The sequence below is a fragment of the Artemia franciscana genome, chromosome 16 (assembly GCF_032884065.1).
Source record: "Artemia franciscana chromosome 16, ASM3288406v1, whole genome shotgun sequence".
Classification (NCBI taxonomy): domain Eukaryota; kingdom Metazoa; phylum Arthropoda; class Branchiopoda; order Anostraca; family Artemiidae; genus Artemia; species Artemia franciscana.
The window spans coordinates 112,233-134,444 of NC_088878.1; the positions used below are offsets into that span (position 1 = coordinate 112,233).

A 22,212-nucleotide genomic window follows, 5' to 3' on the forward strand; every position below is an offset into this window, starting at 1 on the left:
TCTTAAATTATTATTTCGACCTTTCAAGGTGCCCTTCTTAGTTACTTACCTTAGCCCTTAGATCCTCCTGAGCCATCGGTGGCGCATAGGGCGTCGACAAAGTCTATCTATTCATCACGAAGCTGTGCGGCTGCAGTGATATCTTCCCATTGCGGAGTGAGGGAAATTTTTGCCTTTTTTAGGTCCCGATCATACTGCCTCCGCAGTGTGGGTTTTGGTCGGCCTCGTCTTCGTCTTCCTTCAGGCTGTCATTGATACACTCTTGAGGGCAGTCTGTCTTCGGGCATGCGTAGTCTTCTTAGTTACAGCGTTAGTTATTATAGTGATACTATTATAGTAATACTATTAATTACGGTAGCAATAATGTTACTTATTATAGTAATATTATTAAATATTACAGTAATAGTATTAGTTATTGTAGTAATACTATTAGTTAATAGTTATAGTAATATAACATTATGGTAGCAGTATACTAGTATTATGCTAGTTATTACTTACACTATAATTTTGCTATTAGTTATTAAATAAGAAAAAAGTTTTTTTTTTATTGAAGGTAAAGAGTGACATTAAAACTTAAAACGAACAGGAATTATTCTGCTTATGCAAGGGGCTGTCGCCTCCTAAACGTCACGGTCTGTACGGTAACGAATAAATTTCTCCCAATTCTTCTTTTTAAAACAATAAAAAACTTTAGCGTAAAGAACAGGGTGTTGAGGGGGGGCAGCAACTTTCATATGTGGAATAATTTCTGTTGGTTTTAAGTTTTAATGTCGCTCCTTAACTTTCAAATAAAAAAAAACTTGTTTCTTAGAGAAGTAGTTGCATGGGAAGATATTTTCCAAGAAGAATTTCTTGTGGATGACGGGAATTTTTTACGAAGGGGTAGCTAAATCTTCCAGCATAATTAAAAAAAAACGATCACAAATTAAATAAAAACATAAGTTTTTCCAACCAAAAATAAACAGCAACATTAAAACTCAAAATGAAAAAAATTATTACGTATATGAAGGGAGTAGCCCCTCCTCAATGCCTCCATCCTTAAGCCAAAGTTTGTTTTTAGAAATTTTTAAATGCTTACTATTCCAATTAAACGGATCCTTATGTATCAGGAGCCACTCTTAAATGATTGGAGCCAAATGTCAAACTTTACCATATGGAGTGAGATATTGAGGATTGGGGAGCAGCCTCGTCATATAAATTATTCCTGTCCATTTTACATTTTAATTTTGCTCCTAATTTTAATATGAAAAACTCGTTTCTTTTTACTTAATTTTAACCAAAATCTACTTTTGCGCTGGTTTCGATTTTAGATCACCGTACATGAATAATCTTTTCATGTATAAATTAAGTTAGATTCCATATTAAACTTATTTTTATGCCTAAATGGCTTTCTCTAAGTTTTGATCGAACAATTTTGAGGAAAAGAGGGTGGGGGAGGGGACCTAGTTGTCCTCCAATTTTTCTGGTTACTTATATAGGCCACTAGAACTTTAACTTTATTTACGAACATTTTTATAAGTAATAAATATACGTAACTTACAAACTAACTTACGTAGCGAACTTGTATACTCGTATATTATTATTATGTATCTGGGGGGTTAATCCCTTCGTCAATACCTTGCTCTTTACACTGAAGTTCAATCTTTTTTCCAATTCTTTAAGAATGACCCCTGAAATATAAAGGCTGTTTAATTAGAATAAATAGCTCTTTTGAAATTGCTGAAAACACTGTAGCGAAAGAGCGAGGTATTGAGGAGGGAACTAACCCCCTCATGTGCGTAATGATTTCTGTCTGTCTTAAATTTTGGTGTTGCTCCTTTTTTTCATTTGAAAACAAACTTTCATTTAATTTCTGAACGTCTTTGAATGAATAGAAATTTGATTTTGGCTCACCGTATATGAACAATTAAAACGAAATTTCCATATTAATTATAGTTTTTTTGGCTAAATGACTTTGTCAAAGCTATAATTTGACATTTTTGAGATAGAAGGGGTGAGTGAAAGGGCTTATTTGCCTTCCATTTTTTGGTCACTTAAAAAGGACGCTAGAACTTCTAATTTCCATTATAATAAGCCCTCTCATGACATTCTGGGACCACTCAGTCGCTACGGTCACCCCTGGAAAAAAAATAACAACAAAACAAATAAACACGCATCCGTGATGTCTTCTGGCAAAAATGCAAAATCCCACATTTTTGTAGATAGGAGCTTGAAACTTCTACATTAGGGCACTCTGATATGTTGAATCTGATGGTGTTAAGATTGTATGACTTTTAGGGGGTATTTTCCCCTATTTTCTAAAATAACGTGAATTTTTTCAGGGAAGTAACTTTTGATAGGTAAGACTAAACTTGATGAAATTTATGTATTTAAATTCAGCACTAAAATGCAATTCTTTTGATGCAACTATTGGTATCAAAATTCCATTTTTTAAAGTTTCGGTTATTATTGAGACGGGTCACTCCTTACTACAGTTTGTTACCACGAACTGTTTGATGAACCCTGAACCAAAAAGGCCGTTAATTTCTGTTCGTTTCAGCTTTTAATATTGCTCGTTACTTTCGGTTGAAAAAATTTGTTTTTTTTAAATTAAATTTCTCATTGTTGTTTTAACTTATGCGGGAAAATACAGCACCCCCTTCATGGAAATTATCTTCACCCATATTAAATTCGTCCATGGAAAGATCCTCTTACGTAACCACAGATTCTCCCCTCCCAGCCACCAGTAAAAATACCACTGAAAACGTCATTATACTTCGTCAATAACCAATACTGTATATAAACAATGGGCAAAAGTCATAACTTGCAGCCCTATCCCCAGTTACTTTGGGGGATTTTATTATTTACTGTTTTATGTTGTCGAATTGAGAGAAAGAGTCAAACTTTAGCGTAAAGAGCGGGGCGTTGAGCAGGGAAAAGCCCCTTTCATACACCAGAATTATTTCTGTTTGTTTTAAGTTTTATTGCTGCTCCCTACTTTCACTTAAAAAAAACTTTTTTTATTTAATTTCCCTAAGGTTTGTTCTTAGTGCTCCATGACTTTTTTCAATTTATTTATAGGATAAACATGCCCTCTTTTTTGGATAAAAAATATCTTGTATGTTAACAATAGGCAACTTGCAAAACTTACAGCCCTTGCATCAGGGGCTAGGGGCTTTGAACAGTGGAGGCATGGTTATTTAAACTCTTATCTTTTTAAATAAAACGGTAATCTTGAAATTATTGATAAGGTATATTAGGGGGAAAAACAGGGAAACAGGGTGTGGCGGAAGCCCTTTTATCGCTTTTAAATCCTAAAAAGTGCCTTAGAGCTTTTGATTTCCAATCGAATGAGCCCCCCCCCCTTCCAAGTTAACACGAAATATTTTTCATGAAAACTTTATGTTTTGATGTTGCAAGACTATGTTAACTTACAGTCATTACACCTGAGGCTTACTTATTTGGCCTTGATACTATTAATTGTTTTTAATTTGATTGGATGTATTTAGGGGGGAGGGAGGAATGGTCGTTAAGAGGAAGGGGCTGATTGTCCTCTGATCACCTTTGATTCTTCAAAATTGAGCTTGAAAATTCAATTTCAAATCTAAGGAACTTTCTCAAAGTTTCTACGACCATTTCTTTAATGAAATCTTTAAATTTTAATAAGAAGTAACTTGCTATAATCTTGCAATAAGAGCATAAAGTAACTTGCAATAAGAGCCCTTGCCCTGAGGACTCTGGGTTTTTTTGTTAATCCTGTTTATTAATCAAGTTTTATTGTTTGATTAAGATATGGGAGTTTTAGGGCCCTTTTTGAAAGTCAAACGCGATTGGAGGGGGCCCAGCTCCCGGGAAAGAAAAACATTAACTGTAGAGAATACCTCCGGGAAATACCACCTCGCGAATAATATCCCCAGAAAAATATCCCTTGCGGTTGGCTGGTATCCAATCACTTTTGACTTATAAAAAAAGACTAGAACTGCCTGGTGATTATAACTCATTCTACCTCCATCCTCATCTTGTCTCTCCCCTAGAGCTAATTCAGGAAGGTATTTACTCGAAGTCTCAGGGAGAGTTGGGATGTTTTGGCATTAAAATGCATACTTTGAGGTATTCCCCTCTCTCCATAGCTAAAAAACAATCAGAGAATTCCATTGCAGGAGTTTTAGCACCTTTTTTAAGTGTTGGATTTTGTCCATTGCTTACAGACAGTATTAGTTATTGGGAAACTAACGGACATTTTACGTGTGAGTTTTATGAAAGGGAAAATTTTCCAGAGGATATTCCACCAAAAGGAAAAATTTTCGTGGAAGGGGGTGCAAGACTTATGCATACATTATTCTTTTCCACTTTCCTTAGCACCTCTCAGCTAAATTAAAAATGACAGAACGAAAATAAAATATTTCAGTTTGGAAAACTATATTTTCCACGAGGGAATATTTTCTAGGGGAGAGTTTTTCACGGGAGAAAGGGGGAAGTTAAATGCCTAGACATGCATACAGTAACAGGGTGAAAGAAACCCCATTAACAGACATAAAAAGGGGAAATGAAACTGGCTTAACAGTTTGTGACGTTCAATTTCCTTTTTTTTGTGACAACAAAATAGAGCTTTTTATTAATCATCTTGATAGTCATTTAAATTCTCAAACACTTAGTGGCAAAGAACTGTAGTAAGGAGAGACCCAGCTTAATAGTAAACGAAACTCTAAAAAACGGAATTTTGATGCTAAAATATAAATCAAAAGAATCAGATTTTTATGCTGATTTTGAATATACAAGTTTCATCAAATTTAGTCTTTGTCATCAAAAGTTAAAAGCCTGAAAAATTTACTTTATTTTAGAAAATAGGGGAAAACACCCCTTAAAATCCACAGAATCTTAACGAAAATCACATCATCGCATTCGGCGTATCAGAGCCACTAAAGCCAAATTTTCAAGCTCCTATCTACAAAAATGTGGAATTTCGTATTTTTTGCCAGAAGACAAATCACGGGTGCGTGTTTTGTTTGTTTTGTTTTTTTCTTTTCTTTTCCCCAGGGGTCTTCGTATCGACCAAGTGGTCCTAGAATGTCGCAAGAAGGCTCATTCTAACGGAAATGAAAAGTTCTAGTGCCCTTTCGAAGTGACCAAAAAATTGGAGGGCAACTAGTTCCCCTCCCACGCTCATTTTTCTCCAAAGTCGACAGATCAAAATTTTGAGATAGCCATTTTGTTCCTCATAGTCAGAAACCATAATAACTATGTCTATGAGAATGACTTACTCCCTCATAGTCCCCGGGGGAGGGGCTGCAAGTTACAAACTTCGACCAGTGTTAACATATAATAATGGTTATTGGGAAGTGTGCAGTCGTTTTCAGGGAATTTTTTTGGTTTTGGGGAGGGGGTTATGTGGGAGGATCTTTCCTTGGAGAAATATGTCACGGGGGAACAGAAATTCAATGAAAGGGCGCAGGATTTTCTAAAATTACTATAAAAAAAAATGAAAAAAAACATGGAAAAGTTTTTTCAATTGAAAGTAAAGAGTAGTTTTGAAACTTAAAACAAACAGAGATTATTACGCATATGAGGGGTTCTAAAAATACTTTAGCATAAGAGTGAGGTATTTAGGAGGAGATAAATACCTCGCTCTTTATGTTATATTATTTTTAGTAATTTTAATTATTTATTCTACGGCCTTTCTGATTCAGGGGTCATTCTTAAAGAATTGGGACAAAACTTACGATCTAGTGTAAAGAACGAGGTATTGACGAGGGTACAAAACCCCTCATATACATAATAAAAATTAAAGAATATAAAAGTTCGTTACGTAAGTTAATTCTTAAGTTACGTATATTTTTTACTAATAAAAAAATTCATTCAAAATTAAAATTTATAGTTAGCTTTTTACGGAACCGAAAAATTGCATGGCAACTAGGCCTCCTTCCCCATCCCTTATTTTTCAAAATCGTCTGATAGAAAAGCCAAAAAAGGAAGTAATATGCAAATTTCATTTTAATAATTTTTGTGTGGAGAGCCAAAATCAAACATGTATTAATTCAAAACGCTCAGAAATTGCATTAAAAAAACTAGTTTTTAAACTGAAAGCAAGGAGTGCCATTAAAACTTAAAACGAACAGAAATTACTCCGTATATGAAAGGGGCTGTCTCCTCCGCAATCCCTCACACTTTACGCTAAAGTTTGACTCTTTGCCACAATTCTGCTTTTTAAAACAATTAAAAGCTTTAGCGTAAAGAGCGAGGGATTGCGGAGAGGACAACCCATTTCATATACGGAGTAATTTCTGTTCGTTTTAAGTTTTAATGTCGCTCCTTACTTTCAGTTAAAAAAACGTATTTTTTTTTATGTAATCACCTTAAAAGGCAAGTAATTTCAACAAGGCTGGAACATGTAAAGATTCTAACCTGTGTTCTACCCATTGTAAGTAGAGTTGTTGAGTTGCACGATAGTTCAGTTAGGTTCCAGTTCAGTTGCTTGGTGCTTCTGTTGCATACCGGTCGAGTTATGTGATGCTTCAATTACATTGCTTCAGCTGCTTGGGGCTCAATTATAAGGTGGTTCAGTTGCAATGGAACCTTGTTTTTAACTGTCTAATAAAAGAACTTATCTCTATTTGAAATTTGTTTGTTAGAAACAATGTGAATATTCTATAGAATTTAAGGATAGTTATATATTCTTTGAGTCTCTGAGGAGTGAAAATACCACAACGAAAAAGCAGACTCGTAATTACCATTCTCAAAAATATCATCTTTAGGAGTTTCGGTTTATATTTAACGGTCAATCTTTACTTACGCTTGTTTACCGCGGTATGATTGAGCTAGGGCTTAATGAAATATGAGGAAGGCTGCCATCTCAACCCAGCTCCCCAACATATAGCCCCCAATTCTCCATTTGGCTACTTTACTAAAATCTTTTGAGAATAATTATCAGCATTTTAACGTTTTTACAAGAATTTATTCACAGAAATCTTTTTTTTAAGGAGATGACTCATCCTGTCCCTATTCTATTCAGCTAAACTTATGAAAACAAAAATTTTTCCTGTTACAAGTCAGATATTTCTGCAGCCAGAGGGATGTATCACCCTACAGTATTCATGATGAATAATTAGTAAAAAAATACTCCTCGAGATGAAAAAAGACTCAAGGTTGCGATCTCCCCTTTCTCCCTCCCCCTTTCCATTTTTCCAAAGGACTTCTTATTGACAGTGGGATCCTTTAGGCCTATTATCCTTAGACCTTATTATCTATCCAAAGTATCCAAAAATAAATGCTAATTTCACTTCATCACCTACGTGAGGTTACACACTGGGTAACTTAATACAATATTTCCCCAAAATACTCCAAAATTGAAGTTCAGTTAATAATTGTCCATCAGGAGCTATACCCAGTTTCATCTTACGGGTGGGGGTTCAAGCTATTAATTTGTTTTGCTTCTTTTTGCTCGGGGGGGGGGGAGGTGAAGACAAATAATTTAAGCTTATGAGAAGGGGAAAATTTTTTCATCTGGTCCTCTCAAAAGAGTAAAAGTTATTTATTTTATAACTGTCTTGCAAAACGTACTTTAGCTAGTTTCTCGCAACAGCAGTTCAGGCTGCTCATCAAATAAAAACATGTTCAAATTGAAAAAGAAACTTTTTATAGATTTGGTTAAACGATTCTTATTTGAGCTTCATCCACCCTTTATGGCTCAATAATTGAAGTTTTTTTTACCTTTGAGGTAATTCCTCCTACTTAGTTGTCTAAAACTTGTTCCGACTATACAGAAAAAAATATTTTGGATAGGAATTATGTAGTTCTCCTTTGATATACCTAACTCAAAGATTCTCAAACTCATAAAGTAGAAGCTGAAACTGAGGAGGTTTAACAAATTGAATAAAACTAGGACTGTCTTCATTCTCAAATCCCCTAAGAACCGTCTTAGATTGATTTTAAGAACAAAAATTAACAACGACAATATGAACAAGAGAATACCTTAACATAACAATGGTTGAACAGAAATCCATTTAGAAAAAAAAAATTCAGAATGGCTTTCTTTATGATTATTTTTTTTAATATCAAGCTCTTTTATTGAAGATAACCTTAGTCACAACTTTAGCTACTTTGTGAGGGGTTAGTTACATGTGTGCCTAAAAGAACAGGGACCAAGTAGCACATTACAAAACATAGGGATCAAAACTACATTCTTGGTGGTTAGCAAGTTAGTTGAAAAACTGATGTGTCCATTCCAACAGAAAAGGCTTGTAGTTGGAGATTATTAGTTTTTTTAGGCAGGGGCTAGGTTTTTAAAATACACTTTAGGTATTATGTTGGACTAGCGATGCTTCTTGATTACTAAGGTTCTTCTGTCGGCTCTACAGTGTGTTGCTACAGCAAGTTTGACTCTTTCTCTCAACTAAAAGTTTGTCTCAACTAAAAAGTCTCAACTAAAGTTTGACTCTTTCTCTCAACTCTACTTTTTAAAACAGTAAGAAACTTTAGCATAAAGGGCGGGGCATTTAGGAGGGAACAGTCCCTGTCATATACGGTGTAATTTCTGTTCGTTTTAGGTTTTAATGCCGCTTCTTATTTTCAATTAAAAAAACTTGTTTTTTAGTTTAATATTTGAACATTTTCGAATTCATGCATACTTTGATTTTGGCTCACAGCACATGAATAATTAAAACAAAATTTGCCTATTATTTCTTTTTTTGGCTAATTGCCTTTCTCGTAGTTTTGATCGGACGATTCCGATCGAAAGGCCTAGTCATCCTCCATTATTTTGGTTATTTAAAAGACAACTAGAAAATTTATTTCTCTACGAAATTTTTTTATTTGTAAAAATATACGTAACTTACGAATATTCTATATTCACAAGTTTTTATTACTTACATGAGGGGCTGTGCCCCCTCGTCAATTCCTCACTCTTTACAATTAAGCTTAAATTTTGTCCCAATCCCCGAATCACAAAGGCCACAGAATAAATAGGTCAGATTACTAAAAATACTTTAGCGTTAAGTGCGAGGTGTTTGGAGGAGGTGAACCTTTCATGTTTGTAATAATTCCAGTTCGTTTAACTTTTAATGCCACTCCTTACCTTCAGTTGAAAAAACTTTTTTCACATTTATATTTTCATTTTTTTAATCCTGGAAAATCCTGCTCCCCCTTCATGGAAATTCTCTTCCCCTATGGCAAATTCCTCCAAGGAAAGTTCCCCTTGCATAACCCCGTCTTTCAACCCCTCCCCTAACAAAAAAACACCTGATAACGTTTGTAGCCTACACTTCCCAATAACAATTACTGTATGTAAACACTGATAAAAGTTTGTAGCTTGCAGCCCCTCCCACGGGGACTGTGGGGGAGTAACTCATCCCCTAAGACATAGTTGTTAGGTTTTTTGACTATATTGAATAAAATAGCTATCTCAGAATTTTGATTTGGTGACTTTTGGAAAAAATTAGCGTGGGACGGGGGCTAGGTGCCCTACAATTTTTCGGTCACTAAAACGGCCCTAGAACTTTAAAATTTCGTCAGAATGCGTCTTATCGTTGCATTCTAGGAGTAATGGGTCGATACGATCACCCCTGGGAAAATAAATAAATAAATAAACACGCATCCGTGACCTGTCTTGTGGCAAAAAAAAATACATAACTCCACATTTTTGTGGATAGGAGCTTGAAACTTCTACAGTAAGGTTTTCTGATATGCTAAATCTGATGGTGTGATTTTGTTAATTCTATCACTTTCAAGAGGTATTTCCCCCTATTTTCGAAAACAAGACAATTTTGCTCCAGCTGGTAACTCTTGATGGGTAAAACAAAACTTGATGAAACTTACATGTTTGAAATCAGAATTAACCTGTAATTCTTTTAATGTAGCTATTGGTATCAAAATTCCGTTTTTTAGAGTTTCAGTTGCTATTGAGCCAGGTCACTTATTATAATAGTTTGTTACCATGAACTGTTTGGCTATTATGAATTTTCATTTTGCTGATCGCAAGTTTAATATAACCTTTACTTTTCATTGAAAAACTTCTTTTTCGCTGAATCTTTTCCATTAATAATGAACATAAGATCAAGGGTTGTTCAAGAAACCCAGGGTGACTTAGAAGGTAAATCATTTTGTTGATTGTTTATAAATCCATATGTATTAATAGCTTAAGAAGCTGACAAGAATACAATACACTATTTGCTTGATAGAACTTAGATATAGAGTGACCCAGAGCAATCATGCAGAAGTTTCTTCTTATATTGTTTGATACGATTTTGTTTATTTTCTAAAACGTCAGCTATATTATAAACTCTATTTTTTTAATTATCAAGTCATTTTTTTTAAATCCACTGTAAAATGGCCCTGGTGTAAAATACTCTCCGACCCCCCCCCCCCTGGAAAATACCGTCCACGGAAAACACCCCCTTCTCTGGAAATTACCAATTCTCAAAAAAGTATCAACTTATAAAAAAGGGCTAGAACTCTTAGTTTTTGATGTAATAAGCACCCTCCAAAGTTTCTGCTACCACGAGGGAGTGGGATGGACGAAGAAGGGTAGCTCCCCTCCCTTATCGAATATATTCAAGAAACCACAAACCCAGCGTTCAAGAAATATTTATGCGGATGTTGAACTAAATAAAAAAAGACTAGCGACCTATTTAAGAGTCAAAGGAGACTGGAGGATAAGTGGTCCTCCTTCCTACATTTTTTTCCAAACATCTCCAATTCAATTTTTAGACAGCCATTTCGTTCAGAATAGTAGAATGGTCAACTAACTGTGTGTCCACGGATATTTGGTTTAGCAACCCCCAACAATTGTGTACTTTGCCTTTGATATTTTAAAATAAAATTTTATTTTAAAGCTAAATCAGAAGGCACTGAATATATAGTTGTCAATAAGACACCTCAGTAATACGTCGAGAACAAATGGGAGACTAAATTAATACTTTCAGTGCTAGTACAATTTCTACTTCTGCTTATATAGTTTTGAGTAAGTCAACAGAGTGTAAGTGTATCTAGGTTGTCTAAGATCATAGATGAATTTTTTTTTGGTTAAGAAATATTTTCTTCTGCTCAACTTAAGGAAATATAAAATTCAAGTAATCAATTTCCATTGTTATTCTCATCAATATGGAACAGACCCAAGTTCTCCCCTCTTTCCAGCTGAAATTAAGTTTCTCCGAAAATTTTACCCATAACTAAGATAAGCCTGTATAATCTTAGCATTCTTAATGATGGGTTTCTTTTTCTTTACCATAGCTTTTTCTGTTTTGTTACTGGCTTATTTTTCTGTATCCACCATCATTTTAATTTGATTCATGAAAAGACCCCAGTTCTCCCTTCTTTTCAGTTGAAAATTAGTTTCTCCGAAAATTTTGTCAAAACTAAGATAAGCCTGTATAATCTAAGCACTCATAGATACAGGTTAGTTTTCTGTATTATATTTTGTCTTTTTTGTTACTATAAGGCTCATTTTCGGTTTCCACTGTCATTTCCATTTGATTTAGAAAAATTGACTCCAAATTTACCCCCTCCCCCTCCTCCTGTATTTTTACAAAATTACGTTATTATTTTAGAGGCATGACAGTTGTCAGCCCTATTCATGTGAGTTTATGCTCGTCTTGAGTTTTACTTCGTTGTTTATTGTAACTTCTTGTTCGTCTTGGATTTCATTTATTTATTAATGGTGATTTTTTTACGCTTGGAAGTTTTATGTCCGTTTTATGCTTACAAAATTTTAAGCCAGTTTTATGCCTGGAAGACTATTTTACTTTATTTCAGTTCATTTTTGGCTTAATGGAACTCTGCTTTTTCTTTGAAAAACTTGTTTTGCATTATTTTTATTTATTTTTTTTTTTTTTTTTTTACTTATTTTTTTTATTATTTTTACTTATTTACTTATTTATTTGTTGAATTCAATTATGAACATTTTTGTTGATGCAATCAGTTTCATGGAAAACCTTCCTTAGTCTTTAAATCCCCCTTTACCTCCGGAGATACCAAGGGCATTGACAAAGGAACACCATTTGTCCCTCAAATGAACAGATGCCATAACGTTTTCCCAATGGGCTGTATGGACGTATTTGTGTTGAGAAGGTCCCTCTGGTATGTACGGTGTAGTGTTTTTCCTTAGTCTTCCCCTCGCCAAGTTCCCATTAGTTGCTTGTGGAGAATAGATTCTGGTGTTCGGTCTTCTTTCATTCATACGTCATGTCCCATTTGTTTCCATATTTGGGCCCTGATCATGTCGATAATTTGAGGTTGCATAGTAATTTGGCGTATTGTATGGTTCGAGTCGTATTGTGTCCATTCTATGTTTAAGATCCTTCGGAGACAACTATTCTCATAGATTTAAAGTCTTTTCTCTTGCTACTGATTTAGCTTTCAGCATTCATTTCCATAAAGCATAACTCGGAGACATTAATGTTGAAGACTCGGAGTCTTTGTCGGTTTAAGAAATTCTGTGAGCACAAAACCTGTTTAAGCCAGATAAATCAGCGACTAGCCTTTCCGATACGATTATGTAAATAATAAAATAAAATAGTATAAGATAATAAAATAAATATCCAATAGTATAAAATAGCTTAGAACTAAAAAAGCTGTTTTAAACTTAGTCCATTGAAGGGTCAATTTTGTTCATACACATAAGCGGGTCCAAACTTAATTACTGGCGTATCTTACGAATTTAATATGAATTTAAACCAATCATCAAGCCTAAGTATAATTGGATTGTAGATCTTAAGAGACAGCGCAATATTTTCAATGTCTTGACGGTTGACGACAAGTCAACCGTCAAGTAGAAGCTTGATATCAATGTTTTGTCCCATCTGGATGGATAATGTTCTCTAGGATAATGTATTTTAAATAAATTTTACCCCCCCCCCTCCATGAGAGGCTCTCTTGCAAAATTAAAGTGGATATGATTATCATCTTGCCTTATTTCTTTTTTTTACTCCCCCAAAAATATTTCCGCTCGATTCTTCAGCAGTAATCAGCTACTATATAGACATTCCCTCATCCTTGATAGCGTTTTCAAATACCGGGGATATTCTGACAAAATCCTTTGTGATGCTACAATTTTGTTTCGACAAGACTTAAGTCTGAAGAATCTACTGGCTCCAATTTTATTAGGGACATAATGTGCATGGTATTGTAAGATATTGGGTTCTAATGTTTTCTTTCAACCTCAAATTTTGTACTTATCCAATATGATGCACAATAAAAAAAAACCTGCAAGACGTCTTTGGAGTAGTTTCTCAGTTTTGTATTTTTGTCTATTGTTTTTGAAAAAGGAGAGAAGGTGCGAATTTCTGAGTGGCGAAACAAGCTAACAAGGTTTAAACAAGGTTTCAACCTCTGTAGTACTTTCATATTCTACTTTATAAGCCCCTATGTGACATGAAGAAGCGATTATTAAAAGTTTTTAGGCTGAACCACTCTTGTGCTAACGGAAATAAAATTTACGAATTACGAGATTTTGAAAGGCCAGTCTGGTTTTCTCTATTGGCGATCTCCTGTCTATTTTTGCAGATAAATGCCCGGAAAATGCCATCTGCGTGATAATATTTACCAGAGGGTGTCGTTTGTCAGCAATTGAGTGTCACAGGCTGGGACTTTCCTGAAGATAATACAAAAGAATAACAAAATGTAAAATCCTTGGCCTCCTTGATATTTCCCAAAGGTATTCCATCAAAACTCAATATAATTATTTTGTTCAAAATAGTCCAAAGGCCACACAATTATGATTCCAGGATTGAATCCCCTCTCAGCGTTTGGAAAAAAGGTTCTGAGTTAAGCAAGTTGCTTATTGTTGCTTTGATACTTTTACTTTGATACTTCGATCTACTGATTTAAAGGGTAACTTTGATTTACGGGGCATGGGCTACAAGTTATACAAGATACTTGTATTTACTTTGATACTTTGTTTATTTTGATATTTTCTCTGCTTTTAATATTTATTTATTTCGATACTGTGTTACTTTAATATTTAGACTTTAATACTAGTTTTGACAATTTAATGAAACTTTGATCTTGAAAAACAAATTAGTTTAAAATAGGGAATTTTGAAAAGCTTAAAACTTTGGCCATCAAAACTAAAACAGAAATTATAAGAAAAAAAATTCCGAAAAAGGAGTTTTTCAAAGAAAAGCAAAGGTAATATTACACTTGCTATTTCTTTATTGATCTAAAAATAACTCATCGCAGCACCAAACCACCTTAGGCCAACAGAGCTACGCACACTCCTCGTCCAACGCTTATTTGAAACTAGATCTACGTTGCATGGGCAACGTGAGGTGTTGCGGCAACCTTTGCTCGGCTTCGCCGAGTAAAGTGTTGCGAGAGCAACGCTTTGGTTTTGTTTCCTCGCTGCGACTAAACGCTGAAGTTGTTAATCTGTAAGGATGCTAAAATACATACTAGGTACACCAACTCGCAAAAGTTGCAAACTCCTCATTGTTAAAGATGATTGTAGCCTTACAGCCGATTATTACTTACAAGTCCCCTACATTTCTTACCACTGGAACCAAATTGGTCTTACCATCAAATACAACGGAAACAAAAAATAGGTACACCAACTAGTAAGAGTTGCGAACCCCTCATTGCCGAGGATGATTATGAGCTAACAGCCGACTGTTGCTTACAACTCCCCTATATGTCTCACAATTGGTATCGGCCTATTTTTGGTTTCAATGTGCACCTTACTACTGAAGTTGTCAACCCCTTTAAACTTTCAAACTGGTATATCTCATGAAGGAATTTTTGTACAAAAAAATGAATGACATATACTTTGATCAGCTCATCAAAAGCTATTGACTGCCGTCGAAAAAAAAATCTATCTGTCTTAGTTCAAAAGTTGACTTTTTTGCCGTAGGCCAACTTTCTAACGTCATCACTTAGAAAGGAGCAAAGGATAAACTCTAATTTCTTAAGCAATGAGAGAACTTTTGAAGTTTAAGAGGCACATCTGATACCATTTCTCTACCGCAATCCCAAGTGCGAAAAACCGAATGATAAACTCAGCTGAAATCACGAACAGAAATGGGTAGAAACAATAGATGGCAGCACTTTCGGACCCGTGGGAAAATGTCGCTTTTTTGCTTCTCTAAATTTTTCTATTTATCACTCAAAGAAGATATATTGGCTGTGGGGCAGGGTAACTGTCGCATATATTTAACACTTATAGATTTTAGTCCATCTTCAATTTGAAACTGGTGCCTGCCTGCTTGCCTGCTAGAACGGAGCTTTCCACTCGAAAGCAGAAACATGGTTTGATGAAACGAAAGCTTGGCTGCATAACTTCAGATAGTCCTCTCTGACATAGGCTATACAACTCCTCTTCACTTCACACACTATAGGCTCTGGCTCAAGGACAAGCAAAAACCATCCTTTTTGGCCCCAGGCAAGAGTTCTACGAAGCTTTCCAAAATGTAAAGTCATATTCATCAATCCGGCCTAAGGTCCACACTTTCCGTAAAAACCGCAGAGGTTAGACCCTTACCACTTTCTAGGAATAAGCTGAAATCGGGGTGCTAGGAACAAAAAAAAAACCACGACAAAACCAAAGTGTTGCTCTCGCAACACAATAAGGTCAAGTAGCAGGGTACCCAGAAAAAACCGTAGGCTATTCTCTGGAAAACATCTACTAAATCTTCATCCGCTTTTTGGAGTGCCCATGCTTTAGAGCCTTATTTGATTACTGTCATCACTGTAGCTTCCGATATTCTAATCTTGGTTTGCAGACTTAATTTCCTATTTTTTCAAGCCTTTTATAACTGTGTAAAAACACCGTGAGCCTTAACAATTCTATTTTTAACATCTTCACTGCTCCCACCGTCTTTACTAATAATACCACCAAGGTAAGTGAAGCTACCCACCAGATTAATTTTTTGGTTTCTCAATGTCAACTTTTCGTCTTCACCTATTCCTAGCCTTTGTGACTTAGTCTTCTTAACTTTAATTTCCATACTTATTCTAGCACCTGAACTCGCAAAACCTCTAAGAGCTCATTCATTTTGCTCACACTTTCATCTAATATGCTTCAATCGTCAGCATAATCTAAGTCCAGGAGGTTTTTTCCTCCCCATTTGATTCCTTGGTTTCCCATTGCCTTTTCTGTGTAAGACCAAGTCCATCAAAATGATCCATATAAAGAGGGATAGAGCACAATATTGCTTAACTCCTGATTTGATACAAAACCAGGTGCTTATCTCATTTCCTACCTTAACAAGAAGTTTGAATTAGAATGGAATAGCTGTGGTCATCAAGTCATGACTAATTGTTGAAAAAGCTGAGACAGATAGTCTAATTGAGTCAGAAGCAATCCTAGCATTAATCCCCTCCTTATTAGGATTGTATAAAAAAGAGGTTAGCTCATTTGTTAATAGATATGTCTATCAGCCTGTATAATCTAAGCATTCTTAGTGACAGGTTAGTTTTCTTTATTATATTTTGTCTTTTTTGTTACTATAAGGCTCATTTTCGGTTTCTACTGTTATTTCCATTTGATTTGGAAAAATTCTCCAAATTTACCCCCCCTCCACCCTCCTCCAGGATTTTTACAACATTGCGTTATTATTTTAGAGGCATGACAATTGTCAGCCCTATTCATGTGAATTGATGCTCGTCTTGAGTTTTACTTGGTTGTTTATTGTAACTTCTTGTTCGTCTTGGATTTCATTTATTTATTAATGGTGATTTTTTTACGCTTGAAAGTTTTATGTCCGTTTTATGCTTACAAAATTTTAAGCCAGTTTTATGCCTGGAAGACTATTTTACCTTATTTCAGTTCATTTTTGGCTTAATGGAACTCTGCTTTTTCTTTGAAAAACTTAATTTGCATTATTTTTATTTATTTTATTTTATTTTTTACTTATTTTTATAATTTTTACTTATTTATTTGTTGAATTCAATTATGATCATTAAATTCAATCATGTTCATGTTAAATTAAATTCAATCATGATCATGTTTTACTGATACAGTCGGTTTCGAGGAAAACCTTCCTTAGACTTTAAATCCTCCTTTACCTCCAGAGATACCAAGGGCACTGACAAAGCAACACCATTCGTCCCTCAAGTGAACTGATCCCATAACGTTTTCCCAATGGGCTGTATGGACGTATTTGGGATTGTATACGTATTAAGGATTGTATAAAAATGAAGTTAACTCATTGGTTAATAGATATGTCTATCAGCCTTATCAGCCTTATTATAGAAAATCCGTTCAAAAGAATCCGTTCTTGCGTCATTTTTTGAAAATAAAGAAAAAAGTATATAGATTTTTGACCCCAGGCTCTTACTCTGTATTATCATATTGTAAAATAAAAAGGATTTTATTTTTTATTTTAAGTAAACAATAGACACATGTGTGCAAAGAGACGCAAAGAGTAAGTCTGTAAGCGACGGAGGCTGCTCCTTTTCTTCATTGAACAAATACACTGTACACTAAAAATTTACTTTTTGTCCCTAAATGCACAAAAATATTTTTTGAATATGTCAAATTAAACTGTTACTGTGTAAGTCGTTAATTCGACACAATTCAAGCAATACTTTTAAAATACAGTTGCACGAAAAGCCGTTGCATTGACTAATTAGCTTTATTTGTTGCGACTTTTGTATTGACAATTAAGAAAAAGCTCTGTTTTAATTACAACTTTTAACAGCTGTTTTTTTTTATACTTTTATTATTCTCATCTTTTGTTTAAATCGGAAAAGGTTCTCCTCTTCTTTCATCTATAACATAAACACGCAAAATTTTCACTAAAAACAATAGCCAATTAATTGCATATGGCATGATGCAAAATCTCTCTTTCTCTCTCTAGTCCGGACATTACATTGGAAAAAGATGAGAGAATCAAAGATAGTGTTCTAGATAGACTTGACAAACATATTTCTTTCACAACAAAATTTCTCTTTCTTTCTATTTTATGACTCTAGCTTAGCAAAGAGGTCATTTTCTTTAAAAAAATAGATAATCAAAGTTAGTGTTTATGAAAGACTTGATGATCTCTTTGACAAGTATAAAAATTATACTTCAAGCACTAAGCTTATAGAAGAGGATCCTTACTATCAATCGTGCACCAATACAACAATAGCTCTGGTTTTAAGGATATTTATGGTTCCTGAAAATTTTGATGTTGATGAAGTGCTGAGTTATATGATAAGACAAACCAGGACAGTTATATATATTTGCCTGGGTTATTGTTCCAATTGGGATCAGCTTAAATTGGTAAGACATCTTGACCTTGTACTTTTATTAAATATTGGGTTTCATGGGTAAGATTTCCTAATACAAATTTGAAAGTTGCTTCGTTTGCCGGATTTACATCTCTGGATGAGAAAAGAAAGTTGATTTGAGTGAACAGTCTGTGCGACTCTTTCATAGATCAGAGTTAGAAAATTTATTTAACCAGCCAGAAACATTTTACTTAATGCAATTAAGTTTTGCTATTCATTCACTAAAGAAAAATATATTGTTGACATTCTTATTACGCAAGTAATTAAAGGAGTCTCTTTTTTTACCTTTTTGGAATTCTCTAGGGAAATGTTATTCTAAAATTTCATTATAGACGCCAAAATTTAAATAGTCGCTTGGTTGTTTTGCCTGACTGAACTTACTTTGCTTCGCTTGTTTTTGTTTTATTAAGTTAAACAAAAATATTCATCTACAATAACTAAAGTATAAAAATTACAGTCCCTTAGGCCTTTCACGTCACAACACTAACACCAACACTTCTGCTACAACACATAAACCCAGCTTTGTAATGAAAGAAAGACAATAAACGAGAATTATCAGTTTGCTATTTAATCTTAATTAGTTCTGGTGGAAGACAAGATGAACTATCAGAAATTACTATAATTCTTTGTCTTCAATTTCTACTCTGGTTTTAAGGATATTTATGGTTTATGAAAATTTTGATTTTGATGCAGAGCTGAGTTATATGATAGGACATACCAGGACATTGATTTATTATTGCCTGGGTTATTGTTCACATTGGGATCAGATTAAAACGGTGAGACATCTTGACCTTGTACTTTTATTAAATGTTGGGTTTCATGGGTAAGACTTCCTAATACAAATTTGAAAGTTGCTTCGTTTGCCGGATTTACATCTCTGGATGAAACAAAAAAGTGGATTTGAGTGAACAGTCTGTGCGACTCTTTCATAGATCAGAGTTAGAACGAACAGAAATTACAATAAATAGACGAGTCATACTCTAAACAAGCAAAACTTAACATGAGTAGGGCTACCAGCCCATATACCTTCTCAACACTGGATCACAATTTTCACTTATTGAAAAAAAAAGAGTCCAGCCTGTCGGTTTAATGGACGTTCACTGATACTTCTTCCGTAAGATTCTGACAATTTCTTATTAAAGGAAGTAAGAAAAGTGATAAATTTTCAAACTTTTTTTAAGGAGGCAATGGAGATATTGTTGAAAACGAATCCTGAATTTTGCAGAAAGCCGGATCAGTCTCAGGTAAAGCTTTCCTTTTAAGTCACATATATGTCGCGAATTTTATTTGTGTCTCCCTCCCCTGTGAATTATCTGTGTACCTGCGGGTTTATGTACAAACAGGAAGGGGGAAGGGTAGATAAGTTTTAAAGATCTATTTCCTCGGTCGCCCAGTGTTTGGAAAACCTTCAGCCATCCTGGACATCCTGCAAACAGCTATCCAGTATGTGTCTGTTATGGGATAAAATGAGGGACTTATTAGATGAGCAAGGTCGTCTGAAATGCCTTATAGTAAAATAAAAATCCATATTGTAAATAGAGATATTACGTTTTTGATTAGAATTGAATACCCATTTTCTTACAGTTATGTTTAAAGTTGTTGCAATCCTTTTCCTTTCCAGTTTCCTTTTTCCTTTGAAATTTCCAAATGAATTCACTTTATTAAAGAGGTGACTAAATATTTAGGCTTAGATTTTTTTTCTAACAGTTTATTTGAAATATTTCTTGGTTTTATCACATTTGATAGTTCAGTTGGTTTCCAAAGAATCATCATTTTGAATCCTCATCGCTATTGTTTTCAATTTTGCTAGAATTTGATTCTCGCTGTTCCTTATCTTTTAATCCAATTTTTCTTTAAATTTCCTTTCTCTCATTTTTGGATTTTCTTTACTTTAAACAATTTACAAATGCCCTTTGCATTAGCTGCCCTTATTGGTCTAGTCTTACATGATGGTCTGGGTTGTAAATTTGTTAATTGGTGGTAGAACACAAAATTCTTTTACTTCCAACAAACTATCATTTTTTATAATTGTAAGTTTTGTTTTTTTATGTCTTGTCTAATTTGATGATCCAGGCTGTTGATTTTCACCCATTGTGAATTGAATGCCAAAGTCTTTAGCTGTACTTTCCCTAATTATTGGGCCTTTCAACTATGTGAAAGTAATAAGTGTGTTAATGAAAGGGAGGCTAGTTACCCTCCAATCTTTTTGGTCGCTTAAAAGGGTACTATAACTTTAATTGTGTTCAAATGAGACCTTTTCTGATATTCTCAAATAAATGAACGCGCACCCATGCTTATAGCTTATAATGGGTGACACTAAACTTAATGAATCTTACATATTTGTAATCATCATAAGCCAATTCTTTTGATATGTCTACTGATATCTCCAAAAATTTGTCTTTTAGGGTTTCGGTTAGTATTGTGCCACATTGCTCCGTACACACAGTTGGTTACCACGAATTGTTTGACAGTAGAAAGATAGATTTTCTTTAACACATACTCTAGCATTCAAGTCTAGTCCTAGTCCACATAGGTCTATACAAATATGCCATCTTTGTAAATAAAAGTATTTGCCCTGGAAATTCTTGGCTGTAGAAACATATTTAGTAAATCCTGTTTATTCACTCAAAGGACACTTGTAAAAACAATACTCTAAACTTAATCTTCTGGGGCTTACTTCATTTAGTCAGATTCACATTTAAATACCTAGTAAGTGCTATCAAATAATCACAAATGTTTTATCAATTATTATAAATTATCGTAATTTGTAGTTCCAGGGGCAGAAGATGGAAGCGTTTCTGCTATTAACTCCAAATTATCGTATTTACTACCAAGACGTTAGAAGAAAGATGATTTATATAGATTTTTGAAAACCCAGATCACTGTACATTACCATAATTAGCAAAAATTCGTTTATCCAGTGACTGTTGTTCCATGGATGAGCACTTGTTGGTGTTATAATTATCATATAATAATAACACACAGCACTCATAAATGGCTGATAGACAGCAAAGGCCTCATCTGCATTGGAAAAATACCAAGGTGTCTAAAATCTAGTTATAATCAAGAAGTTACTACTACTATTATTACTACTACTAATATCTCACTGCAGCACCAAGCCGCCTGAGGCCAACACAGCTACGCGCGCTCCTCCTCCAACCTAATCTATTTAAAGCCTCCCTCTTTACACCCTCCCAGGAAGTTTCCATTGCCTTTAAATCTTTATTTATGACATCCTCCCAACCCAGACAAGGACGACCTGCTTTCCGTGTAGCCCCAGACGGTTGGCGAAAAAGGACAATCTTCGGTAATCTGTCATCCTTCATCCGTTATAGCCTTTCTTTCATTATAGCCCCAGAAAGCGGGATTAAACCCGCTTTCTGTTAAGAAGTTAACAAGAAGAATAAACAAATTTCAAGCTGAATGAAACATACAAGATACATGAATGAATAAATGTTTTATATATCGCGTTACAATTCAATGATTATAATAGGAATATAATAGGAACTATATAGAATTACCTTATCATGGTCATCGACAAAGGGTTGCTGGTCTGTATTCTTTAGTAGTACTTTTATAAATGTGCCCTGTGGCATTTAAGAGCAAAAAACTTTAGATTTATGATGGCAGTTCTTGTGTTCTCGAACCAATACAATGAGAGGTTTATTTTTAAGAAAAATTATAAATTCAAGGTTTTCCTAATCCACTGGCAGTATAGTAGTTACGGTTTAGCTTTGTTTTGCTACTTATGATGACATTTTTATTCAGTCTGGAGCGTTGAAGAATCTTTTTCCCCTCCTTGACCGTGTTTTGGTTGAAAAAGCTAGGAGTGGTATTGAGATTCCTGAGAAGGCACAACAAAAGGTTCTACAAGCCACTGTTGTAGCAGTTGGCCCAGGAGCAAGAAACAACGTAAGTGTACATTTCGTTAGTCGTTTGAACCTCAAGTAGCTTGAACTTCTCTGTTTAAATGAAGAATCATCATAAATTTACTTATGACTTAAAAATAGTAAAAAAAGTTTTTATGTAAAACAC

General features: G+C 34.5%; 1 protein-coding gene across 2 annotated transcripts in view; it reads left to right on the top strand.

Annotated features, from left to right (window-relative positions):
* Positions 1–22,212, top strand: part of LOC136036873 (uncharacterized) — a 43,255-nt gene that overhangs the window by 14,673 nt on the left and 6,370 nt on the right. The window contains exons 4-5 of one of the 2 annotated variants that reach the window (XM_065719205.1): positions 19,359–19,421; positions 21,946–22,089. In XM_065719205.1, the coding sequence (XP_065575277.1) occupies positions 19,359–19,421; positions 21,946–22,089 (207 nt within the window). The remainder of the gene's footprint in view (positions 1–19,358; positions 19,422–21,945; positions 22,090–22,212) is intronic. The other variant, XM_065719206.1, reaches the window with a different exon arrangement.